We start from the raw sequence: 20,237 nt of genomic DNA on the forward strand, positions 1-20,237 counted from the left end.
TACTCTGGTATGATTCATTTTCATGTACACAGGAAGATGGAAGTTACCAAAGCATGCTTTGGTTTATTTCATCTTCCTGTGTGTATGATCTGGTTTATTCCATCTTCCTATAAACATGCGCTGGTATGATTCATCTTCCTGCGTGCATGCACTGGTATATTCCATCTTCCTGCATGCACTTTGGACTTTATGAAGATCTGCTGACATTATTGAAATAAGAGTAGAAACTACATTGGTATAGCCACGTTACAAGATCCAATGACCATGCAAAACAATTCCCCAAGGAACTGTTGAGGGGGCCGGGGTGGGGGGGGGAGACACAGGGGAAGACCGTGAAAACAATGAAATGACAACATAACAGAATGGAAAACCATCTGCACAAAAACAGACCTGGAGGAAATCTGGTGAACAGTTCTTCTTTGGGGGGCGCACCAATGGCACTTCACGGAGTTCAAGGAGAAAAAGATAAAGAAGAAGAATACATTTTAATGGTTGGATTTCGAAGAAAACTGAAACGGTGGTATTCACACGTCCACAACTGAAAACCCGTAGGTTTATGTTCCTTGAAGTCCTTCGCATCGTCCTGCCTCCAGTGCTTGTTCGATGTTGGAATCATGATCAAAAGTGTAGGAGTGGAGCAAGTTGAAAACACAATGTTCAGATCCTTTCTGCATTCGCCATCACTCACTTTGTCAGTGTGTGTGTGTGTGTGTGTGTGTGTGTGTGTACGTGTGTGTGTGCGCGCGCGCGAGTTCGCCCATGCCCACTCATGTGCAATTGTGTGCGCGCACACGCGTGCGTCCACACTATTTTCAAAATCATATGACACACAATGAACGAACGCCTCGTTGCAGAACCCTTCAAGCAGACCTGGCCCCGCCCCCAGGACGAAGAGGCCCACTCCACAGCCTGGACCTGGCTGAGGAAGCAGTCCCCTGAACGGAGAGAGAGCTTACTGCCCTTCGCCCCCAAACTGTCTCCCGTCGAGAAAGGTCAGATGGTCCGCACGTGGCGCGTGCTGCACGAGGCCATGACCCTGCACAACATCACGCACTTCCTGATAGACGGTACCCTGCTGGGCGCTGTCCGCCACGGGGGGGTCACTCCATGGGACGACGAGATGGACGTCGCCGTGGACGTGAAGGACATGGACAAACTGCAGCGCGTGCTGTCCTGCATCCCAGGATTCTCGCTCTTCGTACAGCCCTGCAGGTTCTGGAAGTTCTTCTCCGACCACGCCCCGGTGATTCCCATGTTCTCCCAGTCTCCGCACCGCAAGGCCCGGGTGTTGGAGGAAGAGGAGAAGGAGGACTACGTGCTGCAGTTCCACCCTTTCAAGGACGTGGTCGTCCGAGCCTTCTTCGTGGACATCTTCTTCGTCACCACTGACGACACTCACGTCTGGTGTTTGACCCAGTTTAATCAGAAAAGCTGCCTCTACCCCATAGAAGACGTGTACCCACTGACCCGGATGAAGTTTGAGGGCGAGCTCGCCCCCGTGCCTCGCCACAGCGCGTATCTCATGAGGCGTACTTATGACGCTAACGTGTGTGTTTCGTCTGAAAACGATCACGTGAAAGGCAGTGACATTTCAGACGTCAGGGAAGTGCCCTGTGAAGAGCTTGCTGACATGCACAACGTGTATGTCGTTTAGCAGGAAAGGTAAAACGGTTATCTCGTTCAGCGTGGTGCTTGTAGGAATGTTGTGACCTGTTCTTCCCTGGCAGTGTCAGATGAGAGAGACAGACAGACAGAGAGAGAGCACATTCCTAAGCTTACTGTTCATACCTTTTCTCTCCATGAACTGGTGATCAGCACACATCCAGTGAAGTTCATAACCATAGAAGACGTGTGGGGGAGGGATTTTGTCAAGCCGTATTAAGGCTTGAACAAAGAAAAAAAAAAATCTCAGGAACAAACCCCACCAGCTGGACACCCACAAAACGCAGCACATCCACGAGAAAAGGTAACAGTTCCCCAAAACGATTATTTCACACATCATGCACAAGCGCAAAAACAAGAAGACCATGGAAAGCTATGAACGCACTTAAGTTGAACTATGAACAACCACACTAAAAAAGTACAATTGCACGATGGGAAGCGCCTGTTTTGATAAACACACACTAATGATATTGTCAGCTCAGTCGATCGGCTTTGGGGATATATTGGCCTACAGGAAAAATGGGGAACGACCACACTGTTTTTTGCAGTCCCACGCTTTCTCGTGAAGTGAACGACGTGGGGTGACCCAGTGTGCGAGAAGGTACGGGTCTGCGAGAAAACGTGGGTTAACAGGGCAGCATTGAAAACCAAACCGTCCAACCAAAGGTGTATAGAATAGAATAGAATGGGGGAAAAGTTTTTAAGTAACGATGCAGGTGCTGAACGATGAAAAAAAAAAGCAAACTAACCTTGTGGACTGCAGTGCACGACCGTCCAACGTTTCTGCCAAATACTGAAACTTTGCGAATTACCGAACTGTTGGCCATATTTGGACCTGACAAAAACATTGCTATTGATCGCACTTTTTATTTCATTTTGTTATTTGCGAAACAATACGTGTACCAGTGCAAGTTGAACAAAACCGTGCCAGATATACAATGTTTTAGTAAGAGATTGATACACAGGTATACAATTGAACTTTGAAGAATATATTGCTAGGACAAACTTTGTTGCCATATGGTCTACATATAAAGCCCTGTTTACGAATACAAACTAGAGTTGAGTAGTTGGTTTTCTGTACATTCTACAGTTATGATAATGGTTTACCTATATTCAGTATCTTGCATCTCAGTGCATAGCTGTGCCTCATTGTATGACAAGCAGCTGTGGCCTACCACAATTTCAGAATTATCCGATGTTTAGGATTTATGTATATCAGTGTTCATGTGAGATACTCCTACCAGCTTCCATCCTTTTTTTAAAAAAAACATATTTTTGTATGTTTGTTCATTTTACCCATATAAACCCATATACACTCTCATACAAAATGTTAAGTTCACATAAGAAGGGGTTGGGGTGAGAGGATTCTTGCCTTATGCCCGTTCATTCCCCATCCCTAATTTCTTGTTACTATTGTTATAGTGTCCCAGCAGTGTCATGTACACCCCCACCACCTACACTTTCCCCATCCCTTCATACCTCCCCGCCACGCCCCCCCCCCCCCCCACTCCGTTATCTCCCTGCTCCGTCCAGTCCAAAGTCTACTCTTTGAGGTCGCGCCGACACTGCCCCTAACCCCTGTTCTCCTCATCAGATCAATCTGCTGAATTGGACGAATTGGGATTAAGCAGTGAATCTGTCAGTCATTCACACAGCGTCACCAAGACAAGCAACGATTGGTTATTTCAGTTCAACTAGTTGGGGGAGTGAGTGTTGTAGCTTGTATTAGTATGCACAGTATGTTGTGGGAAGGGATAAAACCAGTCAGCACAGCTAGTTTTCAGTTATATCTCCCTCTAAAAACTGAACCTTGACAGACTGATCAGTGATGTGAGGTGCAAGGAAATCCTTGTTGGGCTGTGTGCTGCGTTAGGTGTAGGTTGAACGTTTTACTGTGTGCTGCTTGTAGGAAGTACTTAAGTTGGCAGTGTGTGCTGCTTTATGTAGGGCTGTGTGTTACTTTTGCTGAGGAGGGTGAACTGCTTGGTGTGTGTGCTGTATTGTAAAAGAAACTCTATAAAAACCACTCCCTAAAAACCACTCCATGTAGCCCTACTGTTAGTGTAGAGAGAGTAAGTGAGAGTGCACCATAATTCTTGCCACTTCCCTCTCTGAACACAGCTGAACTGGTCACAGGAGTGACCTGGGAAAAAAAAGACCTTAGGGTCTGAGAGTCATAGAACAGACACTATTACCATTCTGAGAATGTGAGACGTAGTCTTGTTGAACTGTGGAGGTTCAGGGAAGCAGATTTGAAGTACTGGTGAGTCAATAATTTCGAGTTTGGTAATGAGAAATTTGGTGACATTGTTTAATCCAAATTTTGTGAATTTCGATGGTTTGTTGTTGTTTTGTTGTTTTCATTTACGTTTCTGAATACTGATTCAGTAAAACGAGAATGGCGACGCAAGTCATGTGAGTACTATTTTAACTAGTTGTTCGATTTAACTTCAGTTAGGTTCTGAGGATGTTTTCAGGATCCTCAGTGCCTGGCCTGTTTTCGGACGAAAGTGTTTGGCTGATGCATCGCCCACCGAAAGATGTTTGGGAAGCACCAACTGACAACAGTCTTTAAAAGAAACAAATGAAAATTATCATTATGATTTTAAAACAATAACGGAAAGTGTAAGAGAAAACAGAAAATATTGTGTTTTCTTGGATTGGATTTTTCATATGATTTATCTTTGAAGGGAAAATGTGAACATTACTATTTATTTTCTTTGTTTATTAAAAATCAGAAAGGAGTGTCTTTACGTCGTTATGTTGTTTATCCCTGGGTAAGAGTGAAGTCAGAATGCGAACGTTGTGTGCGAGTCTATCTGTCGTGTGAGATTGAGTTGAGTGAATGCGGCAGTGTGACAATTATATGGGTATAAGGCCAGAATTACCCCCCATCCCCCCCAAACTTCTCTGATCATAGTATCATAAGAATGGGGATGAAGGGACTAAACGGGCATAGAGCCAAAATCACTCCCCCTCTCCCCCCCCCCACCCCCCCCCTCCCCCAACCTCCTACACATACACCTTTGTGAACTTAACATTGGGATGAGAATATATACTGGCGTAGGGCCAGAAATGCTTCACTCCTCTTCTCTGATTCTAGACGGGCATATGGCCAGAATCACTCTGATCTTAGTATTGTATTGCTAGAATGGGGGTGGGATGGAGTCTAAACGGGCACGGGACCAGAATCACTCTACCCCCCCCCCCACCCCCCACCCCATTCCCCCGCAACACACACACACACACACACACACACACACACACTTTATATGAACTAACATTGTAATTGGAGTGATGGCCTAGAGGTAACGCGACCGCATTGGAAGCAAAAGAATCTGAGCGCGCTGGTTCGAATCATGGCTCAGCCGCCGATATTTTCTCCCCCTCCACTAGACCTTGAGTGGTGATCTGGACACTAGTCATTCAGATGAGACGATAAACCCAGGTCCCGTGTGCAGCATGCACTTAGCGCACGTAAAAGAACCCACGGCAACAAAAGGGTTGTTCCTGGCAAAATTCTGTAGAAAAATCCACTTCGATAGGAAAATCAAATAAAATTGCACGCAGGAAAAAATTATTTTTTAAAAAAAAGGGTGGCGCTGTCGTATAGCGACTCACTCTCCCTGGGGAGAGCAGCCCGAATTTCACACAGAGAAATCTGTTGTGATAAAAGAAATACAAATACAAATTGGGAAGAGAGTGTATATGGACATGAGGACCAAGTTACTTCTCGGCTTCTCTTCCCTGAATATGGTATCAGACCAACTTGAGGGAGCGGAGGGGGTGGCGCGTGAGTTTAGACACAAACGTGCCCATAATAACCCCCGGGGAGTGGTTTCAGAAGCGGGAGTAATTTCAGCACATTACACCGCACACAACTGTATAGGGAGACTGGGGGGGGGGGGGGGGGGCAAAAACAAAACAAGAAAAAGAAACAGTGCATACACATGTCTGAAGGGCCACCCAAGCCAGACAGGTCAAAGGGTATAGGCCACCCGAGCCAGACAGGTCAAAGGGTATAGGCCACCCGAGCCAGACAGTTCAAAGGGTAAGGGCCACCCAAGCCAGAAGTCACCCAATCAGACAGGTCAAAGGGTAAAGGCCACCCAATCAGACAGGTCAAAGGGTAAAGACCACCCAATCAGACAGGTCAAAGGGAAAAGGCCACCCAATCTATATATATATATATATATATATATATATATATATATATATATACACATCTCTCTCTGTGTCTCTATCCTTTCACCTCTCACTCCCCCTCATCTCAATGTTAAGGTCCTGTGCGCTGAAAAAAAAAAAAAAAGGAAACTGCCATTCTGTAGAATCATATTCACAACTGAAACCAAGTCAACACAAACATTACCTTCTCCGTTTTCCCCCCTTTCCTTCTCATCGGCTCACCAGCCTACACCCCTCACTCACTGCTTCCCTCCACCAGATCGAACCACCTCCCCCCCCCCTCCCCCGACGCCCCCCCACCCCCCACCCCCCCTTTCACATGGAAAAGCAGAAAGGATGCGGGAGGCGGGGGGGCGGGGGGGGGGGGGAGTCAAAGTCCAGTTCTGATGAAGGAACCACACATGTGAACGGACATTGTGGAAATAGTGGCCTGTTTGGCATAATGCCTATATGTTGTTAAACTCTATTCTCAAGTTCGTTATCTAAGCAACCTTCATGTAGATTATGTAACAGCTGTCTGCACCACCATCCCTCTCTGGTACTGTGACCGTTCACCATCTTACACACACACACACACACACACACACACACACGTATATCTATATAATGTGAAAGGCCCACATTAAAAAAAAAAAAAAAATATATATATATATATATATATATATATATATAAGGAAGTGATCAAGTGGGCCAGGAGCATTTCAGAACATGTGAAGGGCTTGAACAGGACAGAGAAATCTGTGGCCATCTTCACGGTGAGGTTGTCAAATGTGGTTGCATGAAAGCATTGTAGAAGTCGGAGGCAGAGATGGGAAGCAGATCAAGAAAAAGACTGAAGTGTGTGGGACTCCTCCCTTGCATTCAACCCCACAAAGAGATGGGCGCAATAGCCAAGTGGTTAAAGCGTTGGACTTTCAATCTGAGGGTCCAGGGTTCGTATCTCGGTAACGGCGCCTGGTGGGTAAAGGGTGGAGATTTTTCCGATCTCCCAGGTCAGTATATGTGCAGACCCGCTTGTGCCTGAATCCCCTTTGTGTGTATACATAAGCAGAAGATAAAATACGCAAGTTAAAGATCCTGTAATCCATGTCAGCGTTTGGTGGCTATGGAAACGAAAACATACCCAGAATGCACACACCCGAAAATGGAGTGTGGCTGCCCACATGGTGGGGTAAAAAGGTATGAAAAGGCATGCTGTCCTTGTAATTTCTTTTTACTTTGTGGGACACAGAGAACATGTGAATACCTGAAGAAGTTAAGCATGACATGGATTTAAAACGTAGATACTAATTCTTGTGTTCTTATCAATGATGCAACTGTTTTTGTTTTTTGTTGTTGTTTTTTTTTGTGTTTTTAACACAGAGCAATGTGATCCCTAAATGGAGAAGTCTAAATGATAAAGTGGTGACTGACACTCTGACCTGTAAGCTCTGTCTTCTCTGTCTTATCTCAGTGAGGCCCTTACCTGACTGAATATACATATCAGCAGTAGTCAAGGGATTCAGGAGCCAAATTTGAATATCTGTTTTTGCAGCTGTGAAAGTGTGTATGTAATGATATTTGATTCCATAGCAACACACAACACTTGCACGTGAACATGGCTCTGGTTCCTCTAGACTTAGCTGCAACGGCTGATATTACTGATGTCAGTAAACCTTGATTTTCTATTTCAAAGTGGAGTATAAGACAAGACACTTTTAGCGACTTGCACAGTAGAAAACTGACTGACTGACAACGATTTTGACACAAAATACACCCACTACGTGCATGATGACACTAGTGGTCGACGGTCAGACAGAAGTTGTAGGTTCAGAGCTCCACGCGCAAGAACATCTCGTTACATGAATTCGTTCATTCTTATAGCCATTCGCGCGCACACAGTCAAAACATAGGACTGTGACACTACCCCACCGTGACCCCCCTCTCCACAGGCAAGTGCCCGGGTATATAGATTTTGCGTGCAAGTGGGACTGTGAGGCTGAACACAGGCAAATGTTACTATATGTGTACGTGATTGTGATATTTTTGCTCTTTGACTCACTTGTGTAAACAAAGTGAGTCTATGTAATAACCAGGCTGGAAAGACTTTGTGAATACACACAAAATCTGGCAAAAAACTGAATAGGAAAAATTCAGTTCTTTTCACACATTCTAATCATGATGACATTTCTCTCAGTCTGTGAAGGGCACAAAAACATTTGAATATTTTCACCCAAAAATTACTTTAATCTTTTTATTGACTAAACTAACAGTTTGATGCGAAATACTGACATGCTGATTAATAACAGTTGTTTTCCCCATTGTCTGTTGAAAAGAAAACGACGGGCACTTTACTCTCTGATCACCTCTGTATCATTCTCAGAGGCCTGACGTGACAACACAGATCCAGCCCCTCGTCACCTATACTTCTACCTTGGCTCCTCTCTTTCGTAACACACACGCACGTACACGCGCGCGCACACACACACACACACACACAGTCATCACATACTCAGTACTACTGCCGCGGCCGGGTAAATTTTAATTGAATATGAAACAGTAATAAATTATTCTGACAGAGATCAACACACATACTGTGAGAGAAAGGGAGAAATGCTCTTTACCAAAGTGAGTATATTTCCATATGCAACTGAAATAGAATACGAATAAGAATAATAAAAATAATTTAAAAAAATTAAAAGCCACAAGTGAACGAGAGAGAGAGAGAGGAAATGAATGATTAGGCGTTGTAGAGGCTTTTATAGTTTTTAGGCTGTTCCACGAGTGTTCGAATTTTGTAGCGGATACAAGAATTTTCCTTTAAAAAAAATGGAACCTGTCTCAGAAAAGGAGGTAGGCGGAAGGAACATAAAAAAATGATGATGATAAACAAAAAAAAAAGTGCGTCGGCCGGGAGTCGAACCCGGATCGACTGCTTGGAAGGCAACCATGCTAACCGTTACACCACCGACGCTGATAACAAACGACGGAAATTAATAATATTGTAACAAAGACAAACGTGTCACTGTTCCAACCAGTCTCTGCAAATTTATAACTGCTAGTCAAGCAAAAGTTTTAACTTTTCATTATATTCATTTTGCGATTCGTTCATTCTACACGTACAATAGTTTAACCCTGTTATCTGGACATCCTCTTTACTTCGTTTCGTTAGCATGCACATCCACAATACACACTCGCATTTGTGTACTTCCGGTGAAGGCAAGCGTTGTTAACAACATGGGTGAGTGTCGATTGTCAAATCTGAAAGGACATGTAGACAATGATCAAATGAAATAAGTTCAATTTGTTGAATATTGAAAGAGTTAAGCAATGCAGTACCATACTGATTAACCTGAAGACAGTTGTTAGGCTAGACACTGCACGAAGCGTGAATAGCTCACAGCGATAGACTGGTCGACAATGACGCGCTCTCTCTCAAGCAGTGATTTCTTCAGCAATATTATCAATTCACGTGCTAACTTGGGAAACAGTCCTTTTTTTCCAGCCATTTCCATACAAGGGTTGTGAGGTTGTAGACTGTTTCTTTGTCATATTAAGGTCAGTATGCTGTTTTGTAAACAGTGAAATACTTAATATTTTAACGCCGATGTAAAATTTCTGGTGACATGTATGTACATGATCATGGACCCCAGATGGTCAAACACAAAACAAGTATGTGTAAATATTTACTCCTCCAATATTCCCATTTGTATTTCATTACACTTGTGTACACATAGACAGAAGCCTGCACGCCCATGCACACAGACATCATGACATGAACACACAGAATAACACTCAGATTGACGCATGTATGGACATGCATACAAAAGTGCACACATACTTAGGAAACAAAACAAACAAAACATAGATTTATAAATGGACAAACATTGATAAAAATCTTAAATGCTTTCATTGTCATTCTAGTAATCTTAATGAAGACTTCAGTCTTCAGTGTCTTAAGTTTTACTCTAACAACCAAATTGAACTGCTACATTATGTCTATATTATTTTGTCAGTAGGTAATAAATGAACAGAATCCAAATACTGAAATTGGTGTAAATCATAATTGTTGAAACATAAAGTGAAGCATCCTGGAAGATGGGGCAGCAACAAACAAACAAACCAAGAATCAATCTTTCTTGTTTTCAGTAATCATTTCCCACAATGCTGGCATCTGTTTGAGATGTGTCTGGATTGACATTCAGTGACAAAGCATCATGTGGTTACCAGAAACCAACATTGCCACTGTCATCACTACTATAAAAGCTGCTGCTGCTACTTATACTTCTCTACAATGCATTTCCTAAGTTCATTTAAAGTGTTATAAGATCAGTATATTCAAATTGTATCATTTTACAGTGGACCGTGCTTCATTGGTGTGTGTGATATATTCAGATGGAGAAAAAGAAGACATTATGGATCTGGGTAACCAACATTGCGAGTTTGAGGATGAAGAAGACTTGGCCTCTGGGTGGTAAGTGATAACTGGTGTTGTTGCTTACTATGAAATTGAATAGAGAGAAAGAAGTGCTGGCCAATCTGTAACATACCTTTCTTCCACAGAAATGACTTGGCAAACATTTGGAAAATAGAGGGCTGAAGAGTGGGTGGTGTGTATGTAGGAGTGGGAACCCTGGAGAAGAGTGCAATGGTGAAATGTAATGCATAAAAACCCTTCAGAAACAATATATGTGGTCCATTCTCTTGATTATATGTGCGCACATACACCTTCATGCATGTATTAGCGCACTCAGACACATTTGCACACGTACACACATCATGCAATCATGCAAGTGCATGTAAATGCAGGAGAGAGAGATAGAGTGTGTATGTGTGTCTGTTTACTCTTAATGTGTGTTTCAGCAGCCTTTTTTAAGAATATAATGATTCCATTTCCCAGATGATTTATTAAAGAGTATGCGCAATGACTTGTACAAAGATAGCTGAAAAATAATACTGTTGACAGAAGTAAAAGTAACCGTGTGTGTGTGTGGGTGGGTGGGTGGGTGGGTTGTATATGTGTGTGTGTAACTCTCTGTGGAATATGAGATGCTTTAGCATTCCTCCAGTTCATTAACATGGCTTCCAGGTGAAGGAATGCAACAGTGTCCCATCAAGCGGGTAAAAAGAAATATGACATCAGACCTTACTTAGAATGCAGACATAAGGTGCACATTAAAGTTAACCTATCAATTTCAGATGCATCCAATTGCAAGCTGCTCATTTTTACAGATATGTTTGGCTTTGCTCTCATGAGGTTTAGATTGTTTTTCTCAAACATGTGGCTGAATGTCTTAACTCATCCAACCCAGCACCCAAGCTTTGTTTGGCGTCAATATTCATTTCATTAAAATGGTGCACATGTTCCTACATATGAATAAACCACAAGCAGAGAAAACTTACTTCCACAGTATTTCCAACTGCGTTTACATGTGTCATTTTGGGGAGAAACAAAAAACAGATCAGTTTCAATATGTTTTCTTCATTTTCTGCATCAGTATAGCAGGGAAACTGCCGAGGCAGTAAACTTCCTGAGGTTGAATGGGTTAAATGTCTCTGCTTTAATGTTAATTGTAGGGCATATGTCCTGCACACATGATGCACTGCAGGAGTAAACAAATATTCTGCAGAAACAACTAGAAAGCAGTTGAAACAGAAGTGTGATTTTTGTTGTTGTACATCCTCATTGTATTCTGAATGACTTGTTATTGTTGAACATTTGAGGTGCATGTACAGGAGACTGAAAGATTGAATATGCATTATGTGGCACATTGTTCCAGTTCCAAGGCGGACGTTGCCTTTGATCAAGTAGTTGGTCACATTGAAGACATCATTGTGGGTAAGAGCTCTTAAGCTTAAGCAATGTGAATTCTACATGGTACTGGTACCCACATTATATATATATAGTGTGTGTGTGCATCTATAGATGTACATGAGCAGTCATGCAATTACACATGCACGCCCACATGCACACCCACCCACATACACACACAGACACACACACACACACACAGGCACACACACACACACACACACACACACTTTCTCTCTAATTCAGTGTAGTCTGTGTGCATGGTTGGTATATAGAAAAAGAAAAAGAAAAAAGACTTAGAATAACCCCTCATCCCCAAACCTCTCCCTTTTCCTTTCATGAACACAATACACACATGCACATGCATGTACACATGCACATGTATACACACATGCAAATACACACACACATGCAGGCAGGCACGCACACTACTGTGTTTCTGGAAAGATGATATTTCATGGCAAATGACTGATCCAGCAGACAGACAGGATGAACACTGTTTAACAGAATACAATGCTTGATACCCCATGTATGTTTTGGAGTCTGTTAAAAAAACAACAACATGTGTACAGAACTTAAGTATATGAACAATAAGAAACATTTAGTTGTTGTTTTTTAAAATCCAGATGTATGTATACTATCAATGATATGTATGTATACTGTCAATGATACTGTGAGGAAATAGTTTTTATTCATTGTCTTTCAGTGTGCTTAAAAGTATGCTTTCAGCAATATAGTTCACAGGCTCTAAACTGAAAAACAAAAACACAAAAAAAAACCTGGATTAAACTAAAAGATAAGATGTTTTTCATGGTGATATATCCATGTTCATATGCAGTGGAATTACCTCAAAGGTGTATTTGTTTCAGACGATGAATTTCAACAGTTACAAAACAACTTCTTGGAGAAACATTATCTTCAGTTTGAAGACAGTGAAGAAAACAAGCTCAGCTATACGGATATACACAAGGCCTACGTAAGTGAATTGAGACTCTCATAGAATAAATCTTCTGGCGCTGCTCTGAAGCGGTTTGCTTCCTGCCTGAGTGACTGCTCTCAGTGTCTTGTTGTCAAACTGCACATCAAAGCCCTCTGTCTTGAGGGATGCTGTAGTGACCATTCTTTGTGAGTTGTCAACAGAGGCAGTATGTTAAAGCTCTCTGTTTTGAGGGATGGTATAGTGACCATTCTCAATGTGTCGTCGTCAGACTGCACATCAAAGCCCTCAGTTTTGAGGGACAGTGGCCCACAGAGTTCAGTTCTTTGGTCCATGCTTTTTACCAGGTGTAAAGCAATCTGATGTGCTGCATCCCATGTTTGCTGTGATGCACAGCTCAAGCAGTCTGCTCCCACGTCCCAGTTCCCTCAGCTTCCTTCATTGTTCAACAGGCGACAAATATCTCTAAGTTATTCTGACACAGGTCATGTCAGACCTTCTGTCCCTCTACACACCAACTTGATGTCTGTGTTATTCTGACACAGGTCACCTTGTTTGGTTGTCCTGTGTCATGTGGATAATTAGTGTGGTTGTCCTGTGTCATGTGGATAAAGTGTGTTTGGTTGTCCTGTGTCATGTAGATAAAGTATGTTTGGTTGTCCTGTGTCATATGGATAAAGTATGTTTGGGTATCCTGTGTCATATGGATAAAGTATGTTTGGTTGTCCTGTGTCATGTAGATAAAGTATGTTTGGTTATCCTGTGTCATATGGATAAAGTGTGTTTGGTTGTCCTGTGTCATGTAGATAAAGTATGTTTGGTTATCCTGTGTCATATGGATAAAGTATGTTTGGTTGTCCTGTGTCATATGGATAAAGTATGTTTGGTTGTCCTGTGTCATATGGATAAAGTATGTTTGGTTGTCCTGTGTCATATGGATAAAGTATGTTTGGTTATCCTGTGTCATATGGATAAAGTATGTTTGGTTGTCCTGTGTCATATGGATAAAGTATGTTTGGTTGTCCTGTGTCATATGGATAAAGTATGTTTGGTTGTCCTGTGTCATATGGATAAAGTATGTTTGGTTGTCCTGTGTCATATGGATAAAGTATGTTTGGTTATCCTGTGTCATATGGATAAAGTATGTTTGGTTATCCTGTGTCATATGGATAAAGTATGTTTGGTTGTCCTGTGTCATATGGATAAAGTATGTTTGGTTGTCCTGTGTCATATGGATAAAGTATGTTTGGTTGTCCTGTGTCATATGGATAAAGTATGTTTGGTTGTCCTGTGTCATATGGATAAAGTATGTTTGGTTGTCCTGTGTCTTGTACATATAGAGTGTTTGGTTGTCCTCTGTCATGTGGATAAAGAGTGTGTGGTTGTCATTGTCATGGATAAATTGTGTTTGGTTGTCTTGTGTCATGTGCATAAAGAGTGGTTGTCATGTGGATAAGCTATCTGTCTGTGTGTTTGCATGTTCACAACTTTTTTTTTAAGGTCAGGTTAAGAGGATTATTTATATTTTACATATGCTCAGTGCCATTAAAAGAGTTTTGTATTTACAAAATATGAAATGAAAGAAGTGTGGGTGATGTCTTAGAATGCCTGTAAGGTTTTGTTGCTTAAAAAGACGACAAACCAGCCCCCTGCAGAGAGTGTTCCAGACACCCCTAGAGTCTCCAGCCTTTGCTGTTCACAGCACCTGTCCACTGCCACTTCTTGGCTGAGAGACTCACAAGTGATTGTATTGTATTCTGATGCATTGTATTACCCTTTGTCACAATGTATTTCTCTGTGTGAAATTCAGGCTGCTTTCCCCAGGGAGAGTGCATCTTTACAGCGCAGTGCCATCCTTTTTTTTTCTACCTGCAAGTGGATTTGTTTTCCATATCAAAGTGGATTTGTTTTCCATATCAAAGTGGATTTGTTTTCCATATCAAAGTGGATTTAGTAGCTTTGTTTTCCGTATCAAAGTGGATTTGTTTTCCATATCAAAGTGGATTTGTTTTCCATATCAAAGTGGATTTAGTGGCTTTGTTTTCCATATCAAAGTGGATTTGTTTTCCATATCAAAGTGGATTTGTTTTCCATATCAAAGTGGATTTAGTGGCTTTGTTTTCCATATCAAAGTGGATTTGTTTTCCATATCAAAGTGGATTTTTTTTCCATATCAGAGTGGATTTTTTTCCACAGAACTTTGCCAGGGACAACACTTTTGTTGCCATGGGTTCTTTTATCTGCATGTTTAAGTGCGTGTTACACACGGGACTTCAGTTTATTATCTCATCTGAATGACTAGCATCCAGACCACCACTCATGGAGGGGGAGAAAATACTGGTGAGTGTGGGATTTGATCCTGTTTGCTCAGATTCCCACGCTGCCTTGGCCATCCCTATAATTTTCATAGCTTCTGGGGATTTCAGTACAAAGGCTGCAGGATATTGCTTGGTTGTATTGTGTTGTGTTTTGCAAAGTCAAGAAACCTGATATGGAGTCAGGAAACAAATTGCTCATTTTACTTATCACTATTTCTTGTTATAAGTCACCAGTGTTCTGTTTGGCAGGTGCAACTGGTGGAAACTTTCTTGGTGGAGGAGATATCCAAAAGAACTCCAGACTTTTCTATGCAAGAGTTCATTCAGACGCTGACGTGAGTTGCCAGAGGGTATTCTCGTTAGGCACATATTTATTATATAAGCGGTTTACTGTAAGGGTCTGTTCATTCCCACAATTGATTTTGTGTCAGCCTTACATTGTAACATGACCTCACAAGCTGAATCCTATAGCACTGTATGCTGTGGTCAGTCTTTGTGTAGCTGTTCAGCAGTTTTATCCATATCAGTCATTTACATGTGGAACAGATGTGATTAGCTAAAAAAATATGGGCATAAAAACATTTCACATTTATCTGTCAGTACATCACTGTTAACTGTGACATAATGTAAAACATTATAACTTTGTTTGCCATTCACCGACATTGGAAGTTACACTTTTTCTTTAATCTAGGTATTGATATTTTACTGCAGGGATGCTCACCGTATTCAAATGTACAGTAATTTCTGTTCTATAGAGCATTCCACTATATAGTGCACACCCGTTCAAATCTTTACAAAAATTCCAGAAAAATCCTAGAATATGTATTTATGTTTTGGGTGCAGTCAAATTACAGTCAGGTTGATGAAACCAGAAATTAATTCAGGAACTAGGCTGAACGATATTGATATGCTAAGAACTTTCAACACAGTAACATATGCAGTGATGAAATTATAAAACAAATAAAAGAAACAGGAAAAATAGACTGCCTCACTCATAAAACAGATTCATCAGCTTCACCTCATGAGAAAGTTTAGAAATCTGAACGTGTAGAGTCAGATAAGAAAAGCTAACAAGCCTTTTCTGACACGTCATTCAAGGTAAAGGTCACAGCACTACTTTCTGGTTCTGTTGAAGGCCAAAATGTGTCTACTGATTTGCATTTTCCTTGATGATGCCCACATTTTTTAAACCATCAACAAAAGGGTTCGTCTTAACTAATCACTGTCATTCAAACCCAAAATCATTGGATACACACTTCGTTTTCAGAATTATGCTGAGTGGTCATGAGTATCTCTGTTCACGAATGCATGAAAGAATCAGCTGTAGGCTCTGCACTCAACTGATTGTGTAAGAGTAGAGAAGGACATTGTTGTTTACTTTTATGTGTTGACATCTAAACGCTTTTGAACTTATTTCTTTGCAAAACAAATTTACCTCATATTTCTCTTCATCAACATTGTTATATAAAGTTTGTGCTAACGATAAATGGCAGATTATTCTCTATCTAACCTTTTCCATGAATAAGATGCATTGGTGTAGGAGGTGAAAGAAAAAATATTGTCTCATAATCTGAAAGTTATGGTACTGGGGTGTTCTTTTTGTTTTTGTTTTGTTTTGTTTTTTGTGCTGGAACCAAGTGAGGTATATAACCCATTGAGAGTTGCCTTCAAATGCCTGCAGTTAGTTCTCATTTGATGTCCCCAACTTACATTTATTACATTTTCCCCCAGATCTTTAATTTTTCAGTGATGCAACAAATGTCATTATGGGCGTGGGTCATCCCTGAGAAGGTTGCTGACAGAATATTATGTGACTGGCACAGCTACCTGCAGAAAACAGCAATGGAATAATCTGTGACTGGTATAAAGCCCCGCAGAAAACAGCAATGGAATAATCTGTGACTGGTATAAACACCCGCAGAAAACAGCAATAGAATAATCTGTGACTGGTGTAAACACCCGCAGAAAATAGCAATGGAATAATCTGTGACTGGTATAAACACCCGCAGAAAATAGCAATGGAATATTCTGTGACTGGCACAGATACCTGCAGAAAGCAACAACGGAATATTCTGTGACTAGTATTTATATCTGCTGAAAATAGCAATAGAATATTATGTGACTAGTACATACACTGCAGAAAACAGCAACAGATTATTCTGTGACTGGTTTTTACACCTGCAGAAAACAGCAACAGAATATTCTGTCACAGGGCACTGTAAAGGCACTTTACCCATTGCACAGTTCTAACCCCAAATGGGAGGAGGGAGATGGCGTTTACAATGTAGTTTGGGAGAGGGATGGCGTTTACAAGGTAGTTTACAGTATATTGCACACTTTTTATCTTTCCATTTGAGTCAGTCATTTTTCCTAGGGAGAGCTCCACCCCACTGTCCCTATCACTTCCCATTTCCTTTTTTTTTTTTCTTTTCCTTTCTTCTCCTTTCTTTCATTTTCTTCACTTTTTATTTCCTGTTGCATTTTTTGTTGTTGTTGTTTGTGCCGATATCAGGTTGAGGAAAGATGAACTGGACGGAGAAGTGTTTGACCTTCTGCTGACCTTCAGTGACTTTGTGGCTTTCAAAGAACTTGTGCTGGACTTCAGAGCGGTAAGACACATCATGGTGATTTGTTTGCGGCTAAAAGAGACATCCTCCTCCTCCATTCTGTCAAGAAATGCTCTTGCTGCATTTCACATATATCTTTTACTTCCATTCTAAATGTTTCTTTTGTCAGCTTGAGCAACATGACCACATTTGAATTTCTGTTTGGAGATTATTGAGTTGACTATTCTTTCACTGTCCTGTATTCCACATTTGAAGATGATATTTTTTTTACTTCTTCTTTTTTTGTGTTCATATTTTTTAGGATGACTGGTGTCATAAACTTTGATGTGATAAACATCTGATTGTCCCAGAATTGCAAAGTTTTCTTGTTTTGTCTTTGTTTGTTTGTTTGTTTTTTTGTGTTTTTGTTGTTGTTGTTGTTTGTTTTTTTAGAAGGTACTGTATACAACTCTTCACTCATGGGTCACACACATGTTCACAACAAGCACGGGCATTCACATGCTATGTGTAACATACATATGAATGCCACATACATTTGCACATATTAGAATTCGCTTGTATAAAAACATGAAGGCACATGCACATGTACATGTACCACAGACTTATAGTTACACACATGTATATAAACTTACATATGTACTCTCTCTCTCTCTCTCTCTCACACACACACACACACACACACACACACGCTCATGCTCACACACACACATACCGGTAAAGTTGATCAATAAATAAATGTAAAGATAAGTGTAAATTCACACACACACACACACACACACACACACACACACACACATGCACAACAGATATGCAACAACAGACAGACCTCCAGTGCCTGTTTCCAGTGTTGGTCTTGTTCTGCCACACCCTTTTCTTGGACTTTCTAACGACGATGACTCAAAGAGTTGATGAAGATGGGGGGTGGCATGTTGACATTCTGACCCTTAACCTCATCGCTTTCTTTACGCTGATGGTGTCTACCTTTTGATATGAACGACTTGATAAAAGTTGTGCTTCGGGAATAATACACTTTTCTGTGTGTTACTCTTTGTCACAACAGTGCACCAATACAGTTACACCCTTTTTTCTTTTTTTCTGCCAGCCACCAGGCAGATACTTTTTTCCACTAGGTAGATGTGTTTACCACTAGGCCATCACTGCACACTTCACTGAAGTGCGTCATATCATGTGGTGTTTGTTGCAGGACAAAGAAGGTCGGACGGTAGATCTGAGTGGTGGGCTGAAGGTGATTCCCATGCAGAGCCACTTCGCCCTGGAAGGGGACGGCCTGTGTCTAATGGGACACAATCTCCGCAGACACTGACACGGCTCGGGTTATCTCCACGGGCATTGGCCTTTACCCCCTTTGTGTCGACCAGTTTTCAGCCATCACTGCAGAGGATCAGTCGTTGCCACAAAAAAGGAAACAAATCTTGGAGGGAAAAACATATATCCTCCAGTAGCTATCACTGCAGAAGGATTAGCTGTTTTCACACACAAAAAAAGGAAAACAATCTTGGAGGGAAAAAAATATACCTGAGAAAGACCACAGTTCTGTTGGGGTTTTTTGTTGTTTTTTTCTCAGTCTCCCCATCTTAGTTTATACAGCAGTGCTCTTACTGTGTGAATATAGTTTTGTGTAATGTACTCATACTATGTAAATATGATAGTTACTAAGTAATTTTAATATTCTCCTCTGTTCCTTGCCTTGTTGAGGATTGAGTACTACACAAGAAGCATTATTATTATTTGCATTTTTTTTCTTTATGATTTTTCGCCAAAATGTTTCTGTAACAGCACTGTATTAGTATTATTACTGGAAAAGAACAAACAGCCAGTTTGGGATTGGTGTACTTTTAACAAAAATAATGATAGAGAAAATAACCCAGAATAATCCAGTTTAACACTGACTGCTTTATAATATTGTCTGGTTCTGCATTGTGTTCTTCTTCACTGCATTTACACATGACATGGTCATTTAAGTTGAAAACCATTTTGAACAAATTTCTCCTTTGAAGAAATCAAATGTCTGAATTGTCTTCTTACTGTTGAGAACTGGTGTGCATGCCTCTGTGTGTGTGTGCGTGTGTGTGTGCTCTGATAAAAAAAACCCAAAAAACCAGAGAGCATTATACTGTGCAAATGTATATTTCACACTATACTCTTTAGATAATACTCATCAGTTAATATTGTGCATTTTTCTGTAGATTTTACAGTTTTCAATAAAAATGCAGTCACGCTGTGGTGGGTGACTTCTCTCAGTTTATGTCTGATAAAAGAGTTATCTCAGTTTGTTATTTGATTCAAGAGGTGATTAATTATTTTGTGGTGATGAACAACATTTTCTTAATGCTGCAAGAAAATATATAACTGATCTGAAAGTTTGTTCAACTGATTAAATGTAAAAAAAAATTAATTTATTTCCTTGGTGCCTCAATAAAGAAATTATGAGTGATAAAGACTTTTCTTCATGCTCTGATTGTATGTTGTGTGTGTGTGTGTGTGTGTGTGTGTGTGTGTGCCTGCTATGTGTGTGTTCAAGTATATGTACATGTGTGTGTGCACTTATTGTTTTTGTGTTGTGTTATGGTATGTACAGGTGTGCGTCTCATGATTTTATGTGTGTAAATGTACATAAAGAATTATGTATACCTGTTAAATGTTGATGTGTTCAGGTGCGAGTATTGTGTGTTATGTATAATCTCATTGATGGACTTTTGTTCTTTCCCACACACTGAAAGACCTGAAAAAAAGCCTCAACCACTAAGGCACTTAAG

At 40.9% G+C, this 20,237-nt stretch overlaps 2 protein-coding genes and 1 non-coding gene across 4 annotated transcripts in view; 2 read left to right on the plus strand and 1 right to left on the minus strand.

Moving 5' to 3' along the window:
- LOC143300510 (uncharacterized) overlaps positions 1-4,406 on the plus strand; it is a 58,931-nt gene extending 54,525 nt beyond the window's left edge. For both annotated transcript variants that reach the window (XM_076614239.1, XM_076614240.1), the window contains exon 4: positions 855-4,406. In XM_076614239.1, coding sequence (XP_076470354.1) covers positions 855-1,654 — 800 coding nt within the window. In that variant the 3' untranslated portion in view covers positions 1,655-4,406. The remainder of the gene's footprint in view (positions 1-854) is intronic.
- Positions 4,407-8,728: 4,322 nt separating this feature from the next.
- Positions 8,729-8,800, minus strand: Trnag-ucc (transfer RNA glycine (anticodon UCC)). The gene has a single exon. It is a non-coding gene; the product is annotated as a tRNA-Gly (tRNA).
- Positions 8,801-9,004: 204 nt separating this feature from the next.
- On the plus strand, positions 9,005-19,913 carry LOC143300253 (ADP-ribosylation factor-like protein 2-binding protein). The gene is made up of 7 exons (XM_076613842.1): positions 9,005-9,067; positions 10,222-10,300; positions 11,607-11,665; positions 12,508-12,614; positions 15,143-15,228; positions 17,406-17,502; positions 18,665-19,913. The coding sequence occupies exons 1-7, from the start codon at positions 9,064-9,066 to the stop codon at positions 18,782-18,784; spliced, it is 552 nt and encodes a 183-aa protein (XP_076469957.1). The 5' UTR covers positions 9,005-9,063; the 3' UTR covers positions 18,785-19,913.
- The last annotated feature ends 324 nt before the right edge of the window (positions 19,914-20,237 follow it).

The sequence above is a fragment of the Babylonia areolata genome, chromosome 26 (genome assembly GCF_041734735.1).
Source record: "Babylonia areolata isolate BAREFJ2019XMU chromosome 26, ASM4173473v1, whole genome shotgun sequence".
In the NCBI taxonomy this organism is placed as follows: domain Eukaryota; kingdom Metazoa; phylum Mollusca; class Gastropoda; order Neogastropoda; family Buccinidae; genus Babylonia; species Babylonia areolata.

What these genes read in the sequence shown, in the direction of transcription:
- LOC143300253 (XM_076613842.1), top strand. An exon ending in CATTGAAGACATCATTGTGG is followed by an intron (nt 11,666 to 12,507) that starts GTAAGAGCTCTT and finishes TATTTGTTTCAG; the next exon opens with ACGATGAATTTCAACAGTTA. An exon ending in CGGATATACACAAGGCCTAC is followed by an intron (nt 12,615 to 15,142) that starts GTAAGTGAATTG and finishes TCTGTTTGGCAG; the next exon opens with GTGCAACTGGTGGAAACTTT.